Genomic DNA, 21275 nt, shown 5'->3' with positions numbered 1-21275 from the left:
GTTGGTTACGTGTCCTCAGGAAGCTGCTCGTTGTCACTGAGGGTGACTTTGGTAAAATGTAGGCAGTGACAGCTAAGAGCCAAGTGGGGAGACGAGGCTGGCGGCAGGTTGCCTGGGTAAGTCCTAGACAGCACTTCGGCCCGGCCCGGCCCGGGCGGGCTGTCCGCAGGAGACGGACTGAGACCAGAACAGCGGGGTGGGGGTGAAACTTCCCAGGGCTGCCTGTCCTTGCCATCTCAGGTAGCAGACACAGGAGGGATTGCGGCTGGGCGTGGGTTTAACCCTTTCCGAATGCTCAGATCAGAAGAGATGCGCCTAGCCAGAGCACAGACTTCAACGTCCGTGCCGGCTTCCAAGGAAATAAAGCTCCTAACAGCTTCAGGGACTGACTTCAGATCCTGGACTCTGGCTTTCACCTCTGCTCTGGAGCTTGGGGCAGTGCCACGTCTGCAGGTGGTTTGTGTGAAAGGAGATAATAAATATAATAGTTTCCTGTCCAGTCCTTTAAACCTGTCCCGAACTGGACAGAATTCGCCCTACTTCACTCAGCCGCAGAGCCCTGTCACCAAGGACCCCAAGCCCAGGACTTTGCTACTGGTCCAGCGCTGCCCCTTCCTGTTCTCCGTTTACAGCAGTGAACAGGTTTCCGCTAGAGGCTTGGAGTTCTTTCTCTAAGACCGGGATTGTCTTTGACAAGAAACAAACTTTAGCAAATACTGACATTGTCACCATCCTCTTTTTTTATTCACTTTGGGGGCCAGATTTCCTTTTATTCTTGTATTTTAAAATATAAGACAAACCAGGCACTGCGGCACACACCTGTAAATCCATGCTACCGGGGAGTCTGAGGCAGGAGGAATGCAGTTTCAGGCCAGCTGGGACAGCTTAGTAAGATCCCGCCTCAAAGGGGCTTTAAAAGGGCTGGAGACAGAGCTTAGTGGAAGAGCATCACTGAACTCAACCCCTGGAACAAAAAAACGTAAAGTAAAACATAGAGCGTTATAATGTATTGTATAATGACTGGCATGTGGGTTTTTTATGCTGATGTAAAATTTTTAAAATTAAGACTTTGATTCATGTCTTCCCAATTTGGTTTGGGTTCTTATCCTGTCCTTGCCTGACCAGCTTACCCTAGAGCTCTTCTTCTATTACTCATTTACTGTGAAAGTAGCCAGTTTTCTTTTCTCTAGGAATACCCATTTCTGGTACCTCCTGTCTGACAGACCATGGGATTTGTGACATTATTTCTGTGCATCAGAACCTCTCTCTCTCTCTCTCTCTCTCTCTCACCGGGCTACATAGTGGTGAGACCGTGTCTCGGAAAAAAAAAAAAAAAGAGAGAGAGAGAAAAGAAAAGAATCTCTCTCTCTCTTTGTTTGTTTTTTTTTTTTTTGGTTTTGAGGCAAGGTCTCACTGTGTAGCCCAGGCTGGCCTTGAACTCACAGTGATCCTCCTGCCTCAGCCTCCTGAGTGCTGGGATGACAGGCGTGTGCCACCATGCCCGGCACAGAATCTCTTCACACAGCAGATGTGTCATATTCTTCCATTACAGAATGAGTTCTGCCACCTCCCAAACCTCTGCATATATTTTTGGGGAAAAAATCTCTCCTGCAGTCACCACTTGCTTTTCACTCCAGTCCCCTAGTTTCCATGTCTTCTTCCTAAAAACATTAGAAATACATGGGCTGGGGATTTCGCTCAGTGGTGCTGCCACCTGCTGCACAAGCTCAAGGTTCTGAGTTCGATCCATGGTACCAAAACAAAACCAAAAACAACAAAAAAAGAAATACATGGTGACTTCACTCCAGTTTGGACTTCCTGAAGTGCTCAGACAAAGCCGAGAGAAATGTCCACAGCACCACAATGTTTGCTTTGGGGAGGGGCAGGACCACGGCCTTTGGGCCAAATGGAGGCACAGCCTGTTTGTGTACAGGGACGTCTACGTTTTCAAAGGGATGTGGGGCAGAAAACACACACACAATATATGACGAAGGACATGTGGCCCACCAGGTTTGAAGTATTTAAATTTACCGTCTGGCTTTTTGGTGAAAGCGTTTGCTGGTCCTAGGCTTAGGCGGTGTCGCGCGTGCAGGTTTGAAGGGTGATATTCACAGCACGTGGCATCTGTGCGCTCCAGACATGAGGTCTTATTGGGCCCTGCTTGCTGTGTACCAAGGTAAACTCTGCGTCTTCCAAGGTACTCTCTTCGTAGACTGCCACTACCCATATACTCTTCCGGTAGTTTGCAATCCTGGCTGCATGGTTTTTGTTTTTGGGGGGGTTTTTTGTTTGTTTTGTTTTTTACTGGGGATTGAACTCAGGACCTTGCGTTTGAAAGGCAGGCATGGTGCCACTGAGCTACATCTCCGGCCCTCCTGGCTGTATTTTTAAGTCATCTTGGGAAGTTGGAAAATACTGATGCCCAGGCTTTTCTTCCCGAGAGCCCAAATGCACCATGCGAGGGCCTGGGTGTGGTGTTTCAGGCCACCCTACCTGGGCAGCCAAGCCTGAGAACACGGCCTGCCCTGCTCGAAGTTCTCTTCCCAGAAAGACCGTGAGCCCATCTTCTCAGGCAGTTTTGATTCACATTTTTCATTAGAAATACGATAAAATTGGTGACGCCAAGTTTTCTTCAGTTTCAACAGTGTGGCCCAGGGAAATTTTAACAGAGATGTGAAGAGCGTATGAAACAGACCACGCAGGGCCCAGAGAGGCAGAGTGTGAAAGATAGGAACAGAGAGGAGCGTGCTAAAAAGAGGGAAAAAAACCACTCAGAATTTCAATACACAAATCACTGAGTAGATGTCTTGCTATCAGAGTGAGTGTGTCTATTTTCAAAAGTGCTGTTAACATAAACAGAGCAGTAAATCTGGGGCAGTGTGCTTTTTTTCAGAGTTGTTAAGAGGAATTATGTCAGTGTGCAGGTGTTACATGCAGTTACTCAGAATCAGAAAGAAGGCTGAGGGGGTTAGAAGATCTCCGTCTATTTATCTTTTTGCAACCAACCACGTCCAGCCGGTTTCTTCAAAACTTCCTCTTGCTAATGAAAGGCACTGGCTGGGGATGGGCTGGGCTTTCCCATCTCAGCATAAGACTGCAAGATCTGAGTGTGCCCGGTGTGGCCCCGCTGGCCACGGCAGGAGCCCGGGACGGGGACCTGAGCTGTAATAGCAGGTGATGGTAGCAGACCTTGCATCCCGCTCCTCTGGGCCCATCTCCTTTGCTCCTCCTTTACCAACGTGTTCTTTTTTTCCTCTTCTTTTTCTGTTTTTCCAAAGCAGCAAGTGCGGAGGCAAGACACCTCAAAGCAGAGATGGGAAGTGAAAGAGCCCTCGTTCTGGACAGATTAGCAAGCAATGTGGCAAAACGAAAGAGCTCAATGCCTCAGAAATTCATTGGTAAGAGCACAGACCTCCCCGCCTTGTTAGCAGATAGTTTGAATGAGATAAGTGGAGATGCTGGCTGTGGGCCCTGCCTTGCTCAGCCTCCGTTAAAGCGAAGCAGTTAGTTTCCATTGTGCGCTTTTGTTCTTTGTGGTTCATTTTGCGAGCGCTCGCAAAGAGAGTAAGCAGTCTTAACCAAAGACTTCACAGCAGAAATGGGAGCATTGGGTTCCCAGTTTCCTACGTGGACACGGTGTTCAGAATGCTGTCCCTTCCCCTTCGCGCTGAATGATTCGTGTTTATGCAACTCTTACTTACAGTCGGAGGCCCAAGATAGCACCTTCGAGACCTTTAGTAATTATGTCACCGATCGGTTCTGGTAGCACGCTTGATCTTCCTACTCTAAAACTCACGGCCACATCTTCTTGAATTGGAGATTTCATTTTAATGGAAAATGGGCGCGCGTCTAAATAACATGGTTTGATTTAATCGTTTGTCTGCTTGAAATTAATTTTCATGCCATTGGTTTTCACATTGTCAAAAACTACAGCAGAACAAGATGACTAAGAAGTAATTATGTTCATTAAAGTGTTAGGACTCCCAAATGACAAGGATGTTTTGCTGAGTCCTCCCAGATGTTTACATGCGTGCAACCATGACATTTAAAATAGATCTGTAGTTGGGAACTAGACAGCTGAGTGGAATGTATCAGTTTTATTACAAATTGCAAGCTGGTGATATTGAACAAAAATAGCTATCGCATAAAAATAGACCTGTCTCAATGTCTTCGGAACCTGTCAATATTGTTTTCTAATGCTGCTTGCTGCTATTGATGTCATACTTTGGTTTTATTTTCTGTTTATTCTTTTCAGTAGCTTTTGTGGAGCCTGCATGCCTGCCTGCCTGGTTTTTAAATCTGGCTAAATTTGGTTCTGGTCCACATCATGTTTCTACAAGCAGACATTCTGTGTGAATTATAGGGACTATAGAAAGAACCCAGGCCAGGGATGTAGCTCAGTGGCACCGTGCCTGCCTTGCAAGCGTAAGGTCCTGAGTTCGATCCCTGGTACTGAAAAAAGAAAAGACAGAACCCATAGATTTCAAAAATCCCTAATTTAGTATTTCTTATTTATTTTTACTAGGTGAAGGCTTTGTATACTTTGAATCACTCTAGGAATGAGTGGTGTCACATGAAAGCTTGGGTACTCCAGCTTAGAGACTTCCATCCTCAGGGTGAGAAACGTCGGGGGCGTAAGGTGGCTTCCTAAGGAGGTCAAGCACAGGGGCCTGAAAGTGATTCGAGACTTATCTGGAAATGTTGCCTGAGTACCCTTTGACGTTTACTTATGTGAAGAGACTCCGACTGGAATACAAAAGAAAGCTTGGATTGGTATTTTACGCCATAAATGCGTTTTGATTTGGGGGAAGTTTTGATTCTAGAAATGGCTCAAGCTGATCTGGGGAGGGTTTGAGAGAGAGAGGCAAGGCAAACCACCTGAAGGGTCTTCACTTCACCCCAGTGTGGGTCCATGAACTCTGCTCTGGAGAACTTAAGTTTGAGAGCGAGTACCTCCTTCTCAGAGCTGCCCTAAAGCTGTAGTCACTGTCACAGAGGCTGCTGTGTGTGGGGCTGTCATGGGTGAGCAGAACACGAGCACGTCCGCGTGGTCGTGGTCTGTGTGGCCGAGCCTGTCACCGCGGGGTCCATCCCAGGCGCGCGCTCTGCTTTCACCTCCACCACAGACCTGGTGGGCCGGGTGGCCTGGGCGCCCGGTCTCACGCGTCTCCTGAGCTGTGGCGTTCAGGGTGAGTGCTTGGTGTGAGCTGAGGTAGCAGCCTCAGGGCTTCGGGGCCCAGAGGAAGTGAGGCCCTCTTCTCTCGTTGGTAAACTGGGTTCCAGTACGAGGAGCACCAGGCTGGAAGCCCAGAGACCTGGGCTCTGTGGTAGCTCTCGTTCCTTAACGGTGCGTGTTTAGATGACGCTCGTCACCTTCCTGACCTCTCTGTGTGCTCACCTGTGAAGCCGGGAGGCTTGGTAGGCAGGGAGGTGACCGGGAAGCCCCCCCAAGCCGTAGCACCTCGGTGACATCAGGTAGAAAAGAAACCTAAGGCAGTGATTATGAACACACTTCGGCTCAAAGGCCTGCGTGTAACTTTGGTAACTCTTCTCGTCTCTGAAGATGGGGTGTTCATGTCAACCTTTATGGTCTGTTTTCAGGTGAGTTTCTTGGTTTGGCTTGTCACGTTTATTTGCTGGAGTCAAATCGGGGCCTCACGCGTGTTGTCAAGCGCTCCACCCCGCCCTTTGGGCTGCTTGTGAGGAAGATGTTACCAGGTCCGAGACTCTGGAATAAAGTTGCATCACTTTACCGTTTGAGAATCTCCCTCAGGGCAGCCCTCTCCCCTCAGCCGGCGCCCACTCCTGCGCCATGCATCCGGGCAGAGCCCCTGGCAGAGTCTGGCTCCTGGGCACCCTTCAGGCACCCAGCACCAACCCTTGCCCTGATCCTGCATCTGCCTCTCTGGGTCACGGAGCCTGGCCAGCCCTTGTGATGGAAGGGGCAGTACTGTCGAGGGGAGAGAAGGTCTGCCGTGGCGAAACAGCGGGGCTGTGCTCCGTCCTCTTCCCTTCCCTCTCCTCATCTCTCTCCTGCATTTCCTCTCCAAGGCGCCATTTTCTGAAAAGGCTCAGCAGCCGGGGACATAGAAACGGGTGAGGTGCGAAGGAAGAGTCTTTCCTGAATCTGTGCTGATCGCTGCACAGCACACAGACCAAGCTTGGCCTCCCCGACCTCTTGAACTTTGAGGGTAGAGATGAAACTGGATCCCTAGCTCGGCCTGCTGCTCTCCGGCAGGCTGGAGAAGACTTCCGGGAGGGAATGGGTTCCATCCAGTAGTGATGAGGCAGGGAGAAGGGACAGAGCAGAACAGTTCTGCCAAAAAAATAACAGTAAAACTGCCCAAGTAGGAGGAAGATCAAATAGTTCTAATGCTTCAAGAACTTTTGGGGTGTGGTAGCGCACACCTATAATTCCAGCACTCGGGAGGCTGAGGCAGGAGGGTTGCCAACAGTTGGAGTCCAGCCTGGGCTACAGAGTAAGTTCTAGGCAGGCCTGGGCTATATAGCAAGACCCTGTCGCAAAAACATTTTTTGGTATTGTTTTGTGTCAATGGGCAATCAACTTATGCACATCCCCCAGCATTGTATGGAGTCCAGACAATTTAGTTCTTCCCAAAAGAAAAACAGAACTCACTTTTAGCCGGGCGTGGTGGTGCACACCTGTCATCCCAGCACTCAGGAGGCTGAGGCAGGAGGATCGCTGTGAGTTCAAGACCAGCCCAGGCTACATAGTGAGTTCCAGGTCAGTCTCGACTACACAGTGAGACCCTGTCTCAAAAAACCAGAATTCACGTCTAGCACCCTGGCCCTCTCAGGCCTTGCCTTTCTCCTCGGAAGAAAAACAGCTCACTTTTATAGCCGCGTGGTGGTGCACACCTGTCATCCCAGCACTCAGGAGGCTGAGGCAGGAGGATCGCTGTGAGTTCAAGACCAGCCCAGGCTACATAGTGAGTTCCAGGTCAGTCTCGACTACACAGTGAGACCCTGTCTCAAAAAACCAGAATTCACGTCTAGCACCCTGGCCCTCTCAGGCCTTGCCTTTCTCCTCGGCCTCCTGTCCTGGTAGAAGCTGTGCAGCTGTCCTTCGGCTTAGGCTGGGCTGATTTCCCTCGCTGAAGGAGGAGGAAACGTGAGCACGTGCCTGTATTTTCTCCTTCCTGGTTTCCATTCTTTCCCCCAGGCGTGATTCAGAGCAAAGTTTTTACCATAGCATCTTATTTTTGTTAAAGCTTGTGTGTTACTTTATTAAAGAAAGTTTTCATGTTGAAAACAGCATGAGGGCCGGGGATTTAGCTCAGTGATTCCAATGCCTGCCTTGCAAGTGCAAGGACCGGAGCTTGATCCCCGGTACCAAAAAAAAAAAAAAAAAAAAAAGATCTCCCTCACCCATGGCAAACAGTTGCTGAGTGAGGTTTTGACACTTGAGCAAACATGGCCACTTCTCCCCTGTGAAACAGCGAGTGGGAAGTCACCTGCTTTGGCTAACAGAGCAACAGGAAGCAGGGCTAGGACCTGCGCCTCTCCCGCCCTCTCCCCAGGCTCCCTGTGCCCATCCCTGTAAGCTGCCCAGGGTCATTGCATTTCCCAGGAACCTCCAGGGCCAGAGTGCTGCGGGGACACAGCAGGCCGTGACCACAGGGCCACACCTGCAGCCCCAGCCTTCCTTCCCCTGGTCACAGAGCGGGAAGCTGAAAGTATGGGAGGGAAGCCCTGAAGGACGCAGTCGCCCTGTCCCAAGGGTTTGCCTCCTAGAGAAAAGGAAAGTCCTCCCCGCACGCCCTGAGGGCAGGGACAGCCAGGCAGTGCTGCAGGGTCCCACGGGGCACAAAAGGCATCTGCAGCAGCTGCAAATGCGGCCCCTGGCTCAGGGTCCTCACTGTGCCTCCTTCCTGGGTGTCCGTCTCTGCTGTCCCCTCCTGCAAGGAGCCTTCGTGAGTTTGGTTCACTTAGGGGGAGGCCAGAGCCATTTCTCCTCCTTCCCTGCTTCTGGGTATGCGCTGGCAGTGCGGGGAAGCGATAACACCTGTGGGAAATTTAAGAAATAGCAGCAAACATATTCAGGTGACCTGAGAAACTTAGACTTCAAGAAAGCCTGACCGTTTCCCATCACCCCATCGTGGTGACCGTAACACTGGACCTGTGTTGTTTTTCCAGAGGTCAGTTCATTTTGCCTCCCTCTCCCAGAAAGCCTCTCCACGGTTCCCCAGTGGAATAAAATGGAAACCACTTGGTCCAGTTGCCCCTGGCTTCCCGCTTTCTGCTTGCTCACCTGCCTCCTCATCTCAGCCAGCTGCTCTGCTCACGCTGCGTCTTCCCCACTTCTGTGCAGTGTTTGTTTGTTTGTTTGTTTTTGAGACAGGGTCTCACTATGTAGTTGAGACTGACCAAGAACTCGCTATGTAGCCCAGGCTGGTCTCGAACTCGCAGCCATCCTCCTGCCTCAGCCTCCCGAGTGCTGGGATGACAGGTGTGCGCCACCACGCCCGGCCTTGAGCAGTGGTTGCTGCAAACCCTGGATCTGACATCCCCCTCACACAGCTGAGAAGGTGTGCACCGGCCCCATGCCTGCCCCTCGGCCCCTCTGCCCGCCTGCTCCCTGCCACAGACAAACCCATCTCCACCTCTCTCACCACCACGAGGCCAAGCCAGCTTCACTCAGAGCACTGGGGAGGGGTCCACAGCCTCCTCCTTCCACCCTCTCGGCTGCTCTGTTCTACCGTGAGGGCCCAGCTTGCAGCGAGATGGCATGAAACGCTCAGTCCCCACGTTTGCATTCCTGGAGCAGACACTAACAGTAGCAATCAGGTCTTCCTTGCAGTGCTCACCACCAGGCACTCTGTCTCAGGCGCTCTCAGAAGCCACAGCTCCTTGCTTCATAAAGACTTCTTGCCAGAATCAGCAGCCACACCTGTCTGCACCTACTGGGGAGACGGAGGCAGAGGAGCATAGGTTCAAGGCCAGCCTGGCAACTTAGACAGACCCTGTCTCAAATAAAATTTTAAAATGAATTAGAGGTGTAGCTCAGTGGTAGAGCACTTGCCTAGCATGTGTGAGGCCCCCAGCGCCACACACACACACACACACACACACACACACACACACACACACCCCTTGAGTGCATTTGGAAGAAAAAAACCCGCTTGCTGCACTCAGCCCCTCCTCCCCGCCCTGGGGACAGCCCCAGCCCAGCATCTGAAGTCACTGCCATGGTGGGGCCGGGCTGCCACCAGCAGACGGCCTCCAGGAAGCAGCAGTGAAGGCACAGCCAGCAGCTGCTCAGACAGGTGGGCGCTGGGGCTCACGTCCTACTCCAGTCACCAGCGGGCGGCCTGGACAGGGACCGCACCTGTCCCGTCAGCCTGGGCTCCTCACCTGGGTGAGAGAGACAATCGTCCCCTGTGAGGTGTAGCCCCAACAGGACGGGCCCTGTGCGCAGTCCTGGCAGACGCAAGGCCTCACATTATAGAGCCGCCGGGGGCCTAGGGGTCGGCAGTCGGTGGGGCAGGTGGATCGTGACCCTGACCCTGGAGATGGAGCTGCACGAGCTCAGTCTGATTCTGTCCTTCCAAGGCGGCACTTGAGAGCCCTCAGCTCATACACTGCGCTGCTTCCGGCCAGGTGGGCGCTCGGCCACCAGAGCCTGGACACGAGAGAGATGGCCAGCGAGGGAAGGGCTCGACCGGGCGGCCCGGCTCCTAACTTCGTGCAGGCTGCTGCCGTTGAGTTCTCTTTGGAAGAAAACCTCTACTCGGCCTGAAGCTGGTACAGTGACTCACTCAAAGGCGTGGTACGAGTTTAACAAGAAGCTGGACCCGAGGCTCTGAGCAGCTTTGGGAGCAGTTACCCACTTCTGGTTTTGACTAACCTTCTTTATGAGTATGTTACTAAAGAAACGTGAGCTGCTGGCTTTTCAATTACTGTAGCTCACTCCCTCTGAGTTTCACACACACTGAGTCATCGTGTGTACAGGTGACTGATAACCATCTCCACTGCTCAAGTTACCGTAACTCAGCGCCAGGGATCTGGGCCCGCAGGCCGCGAGCACACGGAGTCCTGCCAGCGGGCTCGGATGCGACCTCCACTCAGGCTCTTCCTGCTCTAGTGCCCCGCTGGCCTCTGACCCGGGCTGCGGGAGGCACAGGATGGGAGCCAGCGGACCTGGCCCTGGAAAGCCGACTCCAGGGCCAACCTGCGGGGCCTGAGGGAGTTTGTCAGTAACCTGAGAGGGCCGGAAGACCCAGGTCCAGCTCCAGAATCCCCTGTTCATCGCCCTGTGTCACTCCCAGGGGACTGGGCGCCTGTGGCCTCAGCTGGCGTCCACGTCATCCCTCAGTGTCCTCCCCTGGGCCATCAGAGACAGAAGGGGGAGCGCTGCTCGCTTCGGCGAGGGTACAATGTTCCGTTGCCTCCCATCAAATTGCCAAGGGAAGCCATTTTCCTTTACATATGTCGCTCTCGGGTCTTTGTCCAGAAGCGGCCAGGTTGGCCTTCAGTGGTGGGGACCAGGACAACGCCTTCTGGGTAGAGGAGGCCTCACCGCCTCTCTGGCTTCCTTCCCTCCTGTTCTGGTGCCCCTCACACGCTGCTGCTGCCCCGAGCCCGCTCTCAGCATCTGTTCAGACCCAGACCCCAGGCTGGGTTTCGGGACACCCTCGTCGGGCCCCTCCATACACGCTGTTGTTTTTTTCAGTGTTTCCAAAAAATGTGTGCTGCAAACCACTGGGGAGCACACAGGATCCTCAAAGACCTGGATCCGCACAGCAAGAGAAGCATTTTCTTCTTAGATCCCCTCAGTCTCCAAGAGCCAGAGGGAGGACCGGATGCAGTGGTTCTTAACGCGCCCCTCACACCTGCGCCCCTTCACTGCGAGAGGAGGGCGAGCTCCCCAAGCGCACGTGGTGGCATCTGATCAGAATCCAAGAAGGGCTCCGTCTCCTTGCCTTTATTTTGCATAATCACCTTCTTCTTGTGGCAAGTGATTGTAGTTTTCCATTTATATTAGTGATATAGAATTTCCTTTAAATTTTTCATTTTAGAAAAAAATTATGAGCTGAATGAAACAAATAATGGAAAAAAACGCACCCTGGTGCATACCCAGTGTTTCCTCCAGGCCGGGCACCGTTCTGAGCAAGTCTAGTGGCCCTATGAGGTCTCTGCAGTTACTGTGACCACTTCACACAAGGCCACACAGCTTGAAGCCGTCAGAGACAGAAGCAAACTGAATCCATGTGGCGCTAGAACTTGTTCTGTGTGTCTCCACACTGCCTGGTCCGCAGATACTGCAGAGGCGAAGGAAAAGTGAAGTTGGAGAAACACTTGAAGCCTGGGCCTTCTCTGTCTCCGTCTCTGTCTCTGTCTCTGTCTCTCTCTGTCTTTGTGTCTGTCTCTGTCTGTCTTTCTGTCTCTCTCGTGACACAACACCCACTCGAACTGCCGGCTCTGGCTCTGTTTTCCGAATCTCGCAGTGACTGAACTGGGGAGGTGACACAGTGACTGCGAGCAAACGTCACCAGTAGGAGTGAGGTAGACCCCAGGGAGCCATACCTAGGGCTCACCCTCCAGGCAGCGCAGAAGACACGTTGGGGGTTCGGGGACCACGATCTCCCCTTCAGAAGGCGGCTCGGAAAGACCTGAAGCTCGGAAGCTGCTCTCCTTGCACGGCGGTCCTGCTGGGGAGAGGGGCAGCGGACGCTGAAGTGTGGGGATGGCCTTTCCCACCTCTGTAAATATTCCCAAGGCTGCCGAGGTGGTGGCCCAGTGTCTCCGTGCTCCAGGGCCGGGATTAGCTCGGTGGTGCCGCCGCCTCACAAGCGCAAGGACCTGAGTTCGATCCCCGCCAAACAAGAGCTGGGGAGTCGGCTCTCGCTTCGGCGTGGGCAGCACTGCAGTTGGAGCCCGAGCTCCCGGCAGCACCGCGCTGTCCTCCGCTCCTTTGCTCCTCCTTCCCCTGCACAGCCGCTCCTGTCCCTGCCCACTGTCACCCACAGGCTTCGCAGCAGCACCCCTGAGACTGCAGCCCCGAAGAACCAGGCCGCCCCGCCCCAGGCCAGGCCAGGCCACCCCTGGCAGTGGCAGCGTCTCCTTCCCTGCCGCTCCAGGACTCTGGAAAACACCTCCACACACTCCCGCGCCGTCCCCTTGGTAACCACCCTCCTTGGTCGTTCCAGGTGAAAAGCGCCACTGCTTCGACGTCGGCTACCCCAGCTACCTGTTCGAGAAGGAGGGCGAGCTGATGCAGACCCGCATGATGGACCAGGCCATCAATAACGCCATCAGCTACCTGGGCGCCGAGGCCCTGCGCCCCCTGGTGCAGACTCCGCCTGCGCCCCTGTCCTCCGAGATGGTCCCGGTCATCAGCAGCATGTACCCCATAGCCCTCACCCGGGCCGAGATGCCCAATGGTGGCGCCCAAGAGCTGGACAAGAAGAGCGTCCCCCTGCCGGAGAAGAGCCTGCCTTCTGAAAGAGGTCTGTCCCCCAACAACAGCGGCCACGACTCCACGGACACCGACAGCAACCACGAGGAACGCCAGAACCACCTGTACCTGCAGAATCACACCGTCCTACCCCGGGCCCGCAACGGGGTGCCGCTCCTGAAGGAGGCGCCCCGGGCCTATGAACTCCTCAAGCCGCCTCCCCTCTGCCCGAGAGACTCGGTCAAGGTGATCAGCAAAGACGGGGAGGTGGCAGATGTGTTCCGGTGCGACCACTGCCGCGTGCTCTTCCTGGATTACGTGATGTTCACCATTCACATGGGCTGCCACGGCTTCCGCGACCCCTTTGAGTGTAACATGTGTGGCTACCGGAGCCAGGATCGGTACGAGTTCTCGTCCCACATAGCTAGAGGCGAGCACAGAGCCATGCTCAAGTAGAGCGCGCCGGCGGGTGATGTGCTCTTGAGAAACTGAAAACCCCCATCGATTGCTGCCGAGTCTGCGATCCTGTCCATGCTGCACTTAGTATGCCAGGGTCTGAGGCAGAGGAACACCGTGCATTCAGAAGTGTTTGGTTGCTACTTTGTTTGAATTTTATGGAATTTAAAAGACCAAAGAAGTATTTAGTCATTACATTTTTTTCTTTCTTTCTTTCTTTTTTTTTTTGAGACAGAGTCTCACTATTTAGTGAGGCTGGTCTCAAACTCACAGGGATCCTCCTGTCTCAGCCTCCTGAGTGCTGGGAGTACAGGTGTGCATCACCATACCTGGCTTAGTCCTTCCCTTTGGTGGCAATAGAAGAGTTGAAGCAGTTTCCCAGTTTCTCAAATCCAAAGCTTTCACACTGAGCTATAGCCCCAGCCCTAAATTTTTTTATTTTGACACGGAATCTTGCTAAGTCACTGAATTGGCTGTGCTAGACTTGAACTTGAGATCCTCCTGCCTCGGCCTGCCAGGGTGCTGGGATTACAGGTGTGTGCACTGTGACACCCAGAAGAACACATCTTTTAATCTTTCTGTTTTCAAAAGAGGCTTCCAGTGTTTTCCATTTTGGGGGACCTCGTGCTGGGCAACAACCTTTCTGAGGTCATTGGCTGCATGGGGAAGGCCGTGTGGATCCCACGCCCAGCTCCACAAAGAGAAGAGCTGCCCAGAAGCCGTGCCCATCCCCACCTGGCGCCAGGCTGGCTTTTCTGTTATCGTTGGTCCGCGTTTGCAGCCTGTCACAGCCCTCCACACGTCTCGGCCCCTTCCCGTCCCCTTTTCCCTCCATCTCCCGAGCCCCTTCACAATTGAGAAAATCTGCAGTCAGGAACAGAACAGCCCCAAGCGAAGTGTCCATCCCGACCCGCGAGGCCCTGTCCTCAGAGGTTGGCACCACTGCTGTCACACAAAACAGGGAAGCCGCAGAACCGAGGCAGTCAGCCCCGCAGGGAGCCTGGGCTGAGGTGCGCAGGGGCTCGAAGAGTGGGCCGGACTGCGGTGCCCGGCATCTTCGGAAGCCAGGAGCCCTCCGTGCCCTGGGGACCCTGGCCACCTGGCTGACCCCGGTCCTGAACTGCTTTTTTGTTCCCACGCCAGCAGTGGATCCAGTCGGCGGCTTCTGTTTTCCAGGACGGGATTCTTGGAGCGCAGGACCCTGGACCGTGTGGTCTTGCCGAGGGCAGCGGACAGAGCTGCGTCTGCCCGAGTTGCTGTGGCCCCACCGCCAACAGTGCCCAGGGCTCTCTGGGCTCTGCTGGACTCTCGCGCCCAGATGGGCAGTGCCTCTCACAATCGTCTCCCTCTCTGGAGCTCAGATCCTCGGGTGCTCTCCCCTTGCCGACCCACTCTTGTCTGAGTGAAGAGGGAGGACCGGGAGGTGCGGCTCTCCCGGCTGTCTGATGCCGGTCTCGTACCTGCTCCGACCCCGTGACTGAAGCAGCCAGGAGCAGGGGGTCCGGATACTCAGCAGCCAAGAGGTGCACACTGGGACAGGACCGTGACCGTGCTCCGTGCCATCTGCCTTGCTGAGGAAAAGCCATTGTGTTTTTGCCAGGAAAACTTTTGTTCTGGTTTCAGACATCGCTTTTGAAGTGTGCTGCTTTCTTCCCCTGTCCCCGTTAGGATGTATAGTCATGACAGTGTGTTCTGAATAAATTGGGCAGAATTCTTCTCGCTGGTTGTCTGATGGACTGTGGCTCATCCAGCGGTCTGTTGGCTACTTCTAGACTTGTGCTTTTGCCAGTGGGCCTTCGCGTGTGTTCGGGAGGCCAGAGGGTAGCGCCACTGAAGTCCCCTCCCTGGGTGTTGGCTGATGTGTCTGGGAAGAGCACGCCGATACAGGCAACAGGGTCACCTGTGACGACAGGCGGGGCGTTTTCCAAATGGCGCAGGCTCTGTAGCACTCACTGGAGCATTAGGAGGCTCCGAAGAGATACGGAGGCTACAGCTGTGACGAACGGGGTAAAGCAAGGCATGAAAGAATCTGTGTGAGGCGCCACCCTGAGCTTAGGGGGAATAGGAGATCCAAACACAATGAATGGTACTTGCTTATGTTTTTAAAAAGAAATAATCGAAAGGGAAGCCACACTCTGAAGAAAATTGTAATGGGTAGGGTGAGGGGGTGGGACAAGGGTGGAAGCAAGACCCGTTTGAGAATATCTTGTGTGATAGTTTGGTTGGGGCCCTATAAATGTTTAACATGTTTAAAATAGAAAACAAGCCAGGGGTGGGGGTGCACGCCTGCAATCCCAGCACTCAGGAGGCTGAGGCAGGAGGATCGCCACCAAGCCCAAAGCCAGACTTGGCTACACAGTGAGTTCAAGGCCAGCCTAACACTACATAATGAGACCTGACTCAAAAAAATAAATAAATAAAATACAAAAGAAAATTTAAAAGCCATTCCTAAAATGGAAAAACTGAAATAAATCTTTTCATTTGTTCGTTTTTTAAAATGCCATCAAATGGGCCTTATGCTTGTCCTTTTACCCTCCCATCACCACGCAGTGTGAGCCGCATCAGCCAAAGCTGGGGTCTGGGGGAGAAATTCCACACCCCGGTCACCTTGCACAGGCTGGGTGGTCCTGGAAGCTGTCCTCAGAGGATGAAGTCATCTGTCACCCTGGAGACGCCCAGCTGCTGCCTCACGGTCCTGCTTCCTCCAGAGTGGTGGAGAGACCCAAAACACTGCGCGTCTTCCCCTTCCCACAGACGAGGACTCAGACAAACAAGTGTGTTGTTCAGATCACAGGGCGAGCAGAGGGATAACTCTTAATAGTAGGTTCTCTGTGATCAAGCGAGTGTGAGCTTCCATACAAACCCTTTTTGTTTCTCAGTCTCTCTGTAACTGAGGTTGGTGATCCTCTTGCCTCAGCCTCCCAAGTGCTGGGATTACACCCCTCCCGGCTTTCCGCATTTTAAGTGGAGCTCCAGCACTGCCTGAACATTCCTGAAAGTCTACTGTCAACCTGCAGATGTCTCTGTCCTCCTTGTCACTACTGATGAGCACCGAGCTATGGAGAAGTCCTGTGACCATTCATCAGTCCCACACTGGCTCAGGGTCCCAAAGCCTGTCTGCTATTTCTCTGCCCCTAAGTACTGGGTAAGTTTGACCAAAGTACTGAGCCCCTAAAGCTAAGTTTCCTTGCCCCTAAAATGAGTTGGACGGTCCCTCCCAGATTTACATTTCCGTGTGATCGTGCAGCAACCACGAATTCTTTTCTAAACCTTTACTGTCTGGGTACTAAGCAGAAGCGTGTATGTGTGACAGTGTTTCACATTTCTTTGGTGTGAAAATGTTAGTGTGTTAAGTTTTTCCTTTAACCACTGAGTCGTGAATCCGAAGACGGTCTAGAGGAACAAAAAACAGGAAGGTATTTTGATCTTGCCCAAATGTATGCTCACATTGGCACCTGCAGCCACTTCCAACCCCTTTTTTGTTTCCTTATTTCTTCCTTTTCTCTCTTCTTTTTTTGGGGGGAGGTTGAGACAGGGCCCTGTGGAGCCCAGGCTGGAAATTCCTATTTACAAGCCAAGAGCCAGCTTTATGAACGGGTCTACCAGAGGCAAATTCCCAAATTCCCAGTAGATTCACGATTCATTTCCACAGGGCTTACGCATCAGGCTCTCACTCGTGACGCTCATGCTGCCAGTGATTAACATGTCCCGCCTCGGGCCAGGGATTTAGCTCAGTGGTCCTGCTGCCTGCCTCACAAGTGCAAGGTTCCGAGTTCGATCCGGGTGCAAAAAAAAAACAAAAAAACATGTCCTGACTCACACCACACACATGGCCTCTCTCCTTGGTAGCACGGTGTGTGTGGGAGGAAAGGTCTTCATGAAATCCGGGGCAGCTGTCTCAATATGCTCCCGCCTCCAGCCACGAGCTCGGTACCGGCCGAGGCATCTCTTCAGGCGCCCCTGGAAACAGGCGCTGCCCACGTGTGACTTGAACCGCCACAGGCCTGCTGACTTCCTGGGGATGAGGGTTGGGGAGCAGGGGCAGCAGGGAGAACCCAGGGGACAGGGAGCATCCCCGCCCGCCAGGGTTGGAGCCTGCGGAAGAGGCCACCTAGTCCGTCCTGCGATGGTGAACGGAGGCCCCTTCTGCCACCCTAGGGTGCCCCATCAGCCCTCCCTCGTCCTGTGACAACAGACCTGTCGAGTGACCTCCATTGTCCCGAGGCCAGCTTCTGTGCCAGGTGACCGACCACAAAGCCCACACCTTCACGTTGGATCTTGAGCCCCGTCGCCTCCAGAGAGAACACACGGGGCGGCTCCTGCCAGGCGTGGTGCGCACACCTGTCACTTCAGCGCTCAGGAGACTGAGGCAGGAGGATCACAAGTTCAAGGCCAGCCTGGACTACATAGCGAGACCTCGTCTCCAAACACGCGCGCGCACACACGCACACACACATCCCACACTCTTAAATCCCGCCGCTGAACCCAGTACATGCCGTGGTCACCACCGCACAGGGAACACTTCCTCGCTGCAGGGCCTGCCGCCCAGCGCCGACCTCAGGCCACACGCCTGCCGGGCCCGCCTCACCTCGCTTCCTTTCCCACCAGCCCCCCCGCAGGCAGGGTCCCCCCACACACCCAGGAGACCACAATGGGGGGCCAAGCAAACCCACAAAAGCTCCCTCCCAGCCAAGGTGCAGAGCTGGGGTGAGGGGAGGAGGGAAGAGAGCCCGCGGCCTCCGCACCCCCTGTGCCCGTCCGAGGGGGCACACAAGCAGGGAGCCGAGCGGCAGCCCCTGGAGCCTCGGGCCACGGGGCCCTCCTGAGAGTTCATCCTGCACTTGTGCCCCTTCCTGAGCTGTTCCCGACTCACTTCTAACCTCAGCAGTGACAAAATGTCTCACTCTTTAAGTGTAATGCCCAGAGCGAAATTGACCTTGGCTTTCTTTTGCAAAAACAAATGTGGAAAGACACAAAATCTTGGTTAAAACATCATGGTATTAACAAACCTCACATGGACAAAAAGTGTTCAAGAGGCTTCTGTACCAGTCTTTATCCTCAGCTGCCTCTCTCCCTCTGGTGAGTGGAAGGTTTCAAATGTTCCAAGGGAACAGCAGGACCTCTGGGCTCCGTGACAAAGCACTCAGCTAGGAAGGCTCTGGGTTCCACCCCAGCACCAAAGCAGTACTCCGAGACGTATCCCAGGACTCCCAGGAGAAACATCATGACATGAAGTCTGAGGTATAGAATGCACCCTACTGAGCCTGGCGTGGTGGCACACAGCTGTAATCCCAGGTCTCCGGAGGCTGAGGCAGGAGGACTGCCTAAATTCAAAGCCAGCCCAGGCTACATAGTGAGTTCAATGCCAGCCTGAGCTACATAGCAAGACCCTGTCTCCAAAACATAAAAATAGCTAAATAATGAAATGTGCTCCTCTGAGGGTATGTTGCTGTCTGGCATAGCTTTGGCGACCCTGAACACAAGATTTGTGGAAGAGTTTGGATATCTTTAAGGTCTCAAGAATGAGCATTAGGACTCAGGAGCTCATGAAGAGAAAAGAAAAGAGAGTAATGAACGTTTTGTTCTAAAGACAGCACCAAGAGCAGAAGAGAAAGCCAGGTGCAGTGTTGCATGCCTGTAATCTCAGCACTCAGGAAGCTGAGGCAGGAGGATTGTCTGTGAGGTGATGTTACTTTTTTGTAGGAAGACTTCAGGATGGATTCTGTTGGATGATTGCAAATTTTCTGCTGTATGTACTGTGTCTGGATTTGAAGACATGAAAACTGTTCCGAGACACTGCTAGGGCCAGAATAGTAATTGCACTTTGAATAGAAGTAGCTAATGCCTAACAGTTTCCTTAGTGCATGGGGTAGAGAATGTGCTGAACTTTGAAACTAGCACGAGTTAATCCCTTGCTGCCTACTTATCACAGACGTGACCCAGTGAGCAAGTGGCTCCCCGCTATCTCTGAGCCCTCAGCCACTGGTCCCCAAGAACCCAGTTTTCTCAAATGGTTCCCGGTGCACCTGCCCAGTGACTGGTGACCCAGCTCTCGATCCCTGGGAGAGCAGCCCCAACCCCTCAGGGACACGTGGCTCATCCTGGGCCCATGCCACATCCTGAATGTGACCTGGAAGCAACGAGATGTGCACTCTAACGTGTTAGGGAAAACACTTCAAAGTGATTTAGTTGCCCGGTGTGGTGGCTCACACCTGTAATCCTAGCACTTGGGAGGCTGAGGCAGGAGGATCCCTGTGAGTTGGAGACCACCCTGGGCTACAGAGTGAGTTCAAGCCCTGTAGGAACTGCATAGCAAGACCCTATCAAAAAAAAAAGAAAGAAAAAGAGGGCCAGGGATTTAGCTCAATGGTTCTGCCGCCTGCCTCAAAAGTGTGAGAACATGAGTTCGATCCCCGGTACCAAAAAGCAAAAGAAAGAAAGATAGAAGAAAGAAAAAGAAAAGAAAAAAAGAAAAAGAAAGAAACGACTTAGTCACGCGAGGACTTTTCCAGGCTCGCAGACAAGGCATGTTTGGTGGGCCTGCTTCTGCGGGTTCACAGAAACCAAATTACTGTGGGTTGCAAAGAATTTGCAGGTCATTTAAAAAGCAGACGTGCCTTCACCCAGACTGTGGTTTTACAGGCTCAGGTTCTCCGTCTGCAAGCTTTGGGGAGGGATCATTCTGGCTACTGGAAAAACCAGAGCTTATTTTTAATTTCTGCTTGCCAAAGCCACACTCGTGTGGTCTATGCATGACCCTCGCCTGCAGAGTGACAAGGGAGGAACAGAAGGCGGTTTGGGGCTCAGGGTGACCTTGCCACCAGGAGTGAAGGAGGGAGCCTGGCCTAGCAGCTCCCCAGCCTCCTGTCTGCACCTCTCAGAAACGCCCTGCCTGCCCAGAGTGTCTCTCTCCTCCATGCCAGTCAGCCTGGAGTTCTGCATCTCAAAAGATTCTCCAAAGCCTGCCCAGGCACGATGGGTGCCTCCTCATCCCCCAAACCCCCTGCTCGCCCAGAGTTGGGGGCGCACACCAGTGACCCCAGGGGCACGGCATCTGCCCCTCTGCCCGCCTCAGCTGAAGCTTCTCCTCTGCACAGGTGCCTTCCCTCACCTGGAAGAGAAAGAGCCTGGCCTCCAGGATAGCGTTAGCGAGGCCGGGCTGTGGCACCTGCTCCCCTCTCCGTCTGGCAGAAGCCAGCAGGGAGCGGGGTGTGGGGGGGTGGCAGACCTGCCTTTGTGTTTTCACCTTAAATAATCCAAACCCTGCTCTCCCGGCTGGAAGCCTCCGACCTGGAGGGAATGGTCCCTCTCAGTCTTGCGCCCCACCCCTCTCACATGGGGAGACCCCCTCCACCAGGGAGCGGGGGAAGATCCACCCAGGCCCGCTTCCTTTCCTAGCTCTGGCAGGGGAGGGCGGTCACCCACACCTGCAGCCTCCTCTCCTCCTCCCCCAGCCACCTCCCTGCAGGCAACGGCTGGGTCTGAAAGGACTGGCAGCCGGAAGGATCGAGCTCCTTCACTGGTCCCTCATCCCTTAGGATCCAGGGTCTGGGGAAAGCGGAAGTGGGGTCTGGGAAGGCCAGGAACGGAAGGCCTGGGGACGCAAGGAGCGCTGGGCCTGGGACGGAAATCCTGGCGGTGGCATTCCTAGGTCAGATGCGGTCGTTTGCATAAAAGCCAGAAGCCGGTGCACCTGGGGCGGGAGGTCTCCTGGGAGCCTCCCTGGCTGGGGGCGAGGGGAAGCGAGGTGTCATGGAAAGTCCCCGAAGGACACGGTGTTGAGTTTGCTGTGGTTTTTGTGTTTAACTCCGTCCTGCCCTGTGAGGCAGGCAGCTGCTTCCCTGCCCCCCAGAAAAACTTGCGCACACCCGGGAGAGAGCAAGCAGTGGAAACAGGGCTGTGGGTGCTGTACGCCCCTCCTCCTGGAGCAGCCTTTCCCAGCCCTGCAGCCCCTGCTCCGGCCCTAATCGCCTGAATCGCCGGCTGGGGGGAACAGGGGCAGGTGTCACCTCCTCCCCAGCCGGCAGCTCGGTCCCCAGCCACCCCCGCTGGAAGGACATGCTCAGCACCTCCGCCTCGCCCCCGCGGTCCTGGGAGCTGCGCGCGTGTGCGTGTGTGTGTGTGTGTGTGTGTGTGTGTGCAGCGGCCGGAAAGGGCCCAGCAAACCCAAGTCTCAGGCCAGAGTCCCCCTCCCGCAGACTCCTGGCTCCAGTCCCGCCCCGCCGCCCCTGGGTGTCCCCAAGCATTCGGCTTTCCGAACCGGGCCTGGGGTCAAGGATGTCCCCGTCTTTCCCGCTGGGATCCCAGGGGCCCCAGAAACCAGGCCCTGCTTCCGCCCGACCTCCGCCCGGAGTTCCAGCCCTGCCCCCAGAGGCGGGGCGCGGACGTCGCAGGCTGGGCC

General features: G+C 54.2%; 1 protein-coding gene across 8 annotated transcripts in view; it reads left to right on the top strand.

Annotated features, from left to right (window-relative positions):
• Ikzf3 (IKAROS family zinc finger 3) overlaps nt 1–13093 on the top strand; it is a 78491-nt gene extending 65398 nt beyond the window's left edge. For 3 of the 8 annotated variants that reach the window (XM_010620028.2, XM_010620025.2, XM_010620027.2), the window contains 2 exons: nt 3279–3398; nt 12171–13093. In XM_010620028.2, the coding sequence (XP_010618330.1) occupies nt 3279–3398; nt 12171–12874 (824 nt within the window). In that variant the 3' untranslated portion in view covers nt 12875–13093. Of the gene's footprint in view, nt 1–50; nt 117–3122; nt 3175–3278; nt 3399–12170 lie in introns of those variants that run through there. The other 5 variants (XM_019206906.2, XM_010620026.2, XM_010620029.2 and 2 more) reach the window with 4 other exon arrangements.
• The last annotated feature ends 8182 nt before the right edge of the window (nt 13094–21275 follow it).

The sequence above is a fragment of the Fukomys damarensis genome, unplaced genomic scaffold, assembly GCF_012274545.1.
Source record: "Fukomys damarensis isolate Sample0158 unplaced genomic scaffold, DMR_v1.0_HiC HiC_scaffold_13, whole genome shotgun sequence".
Taxonomy (NCBI): domain Eukaryota; kingdom Metazoa; phylum Chordata; class Mammalia; order Rodentia; family Bathyergidae; genus Fukomys; species Fukomys damarensis.
Note: the sequence above shows the minus strand (reverse complement) of the source record. Positions and strands in the feature narration are given on the sequence as shown.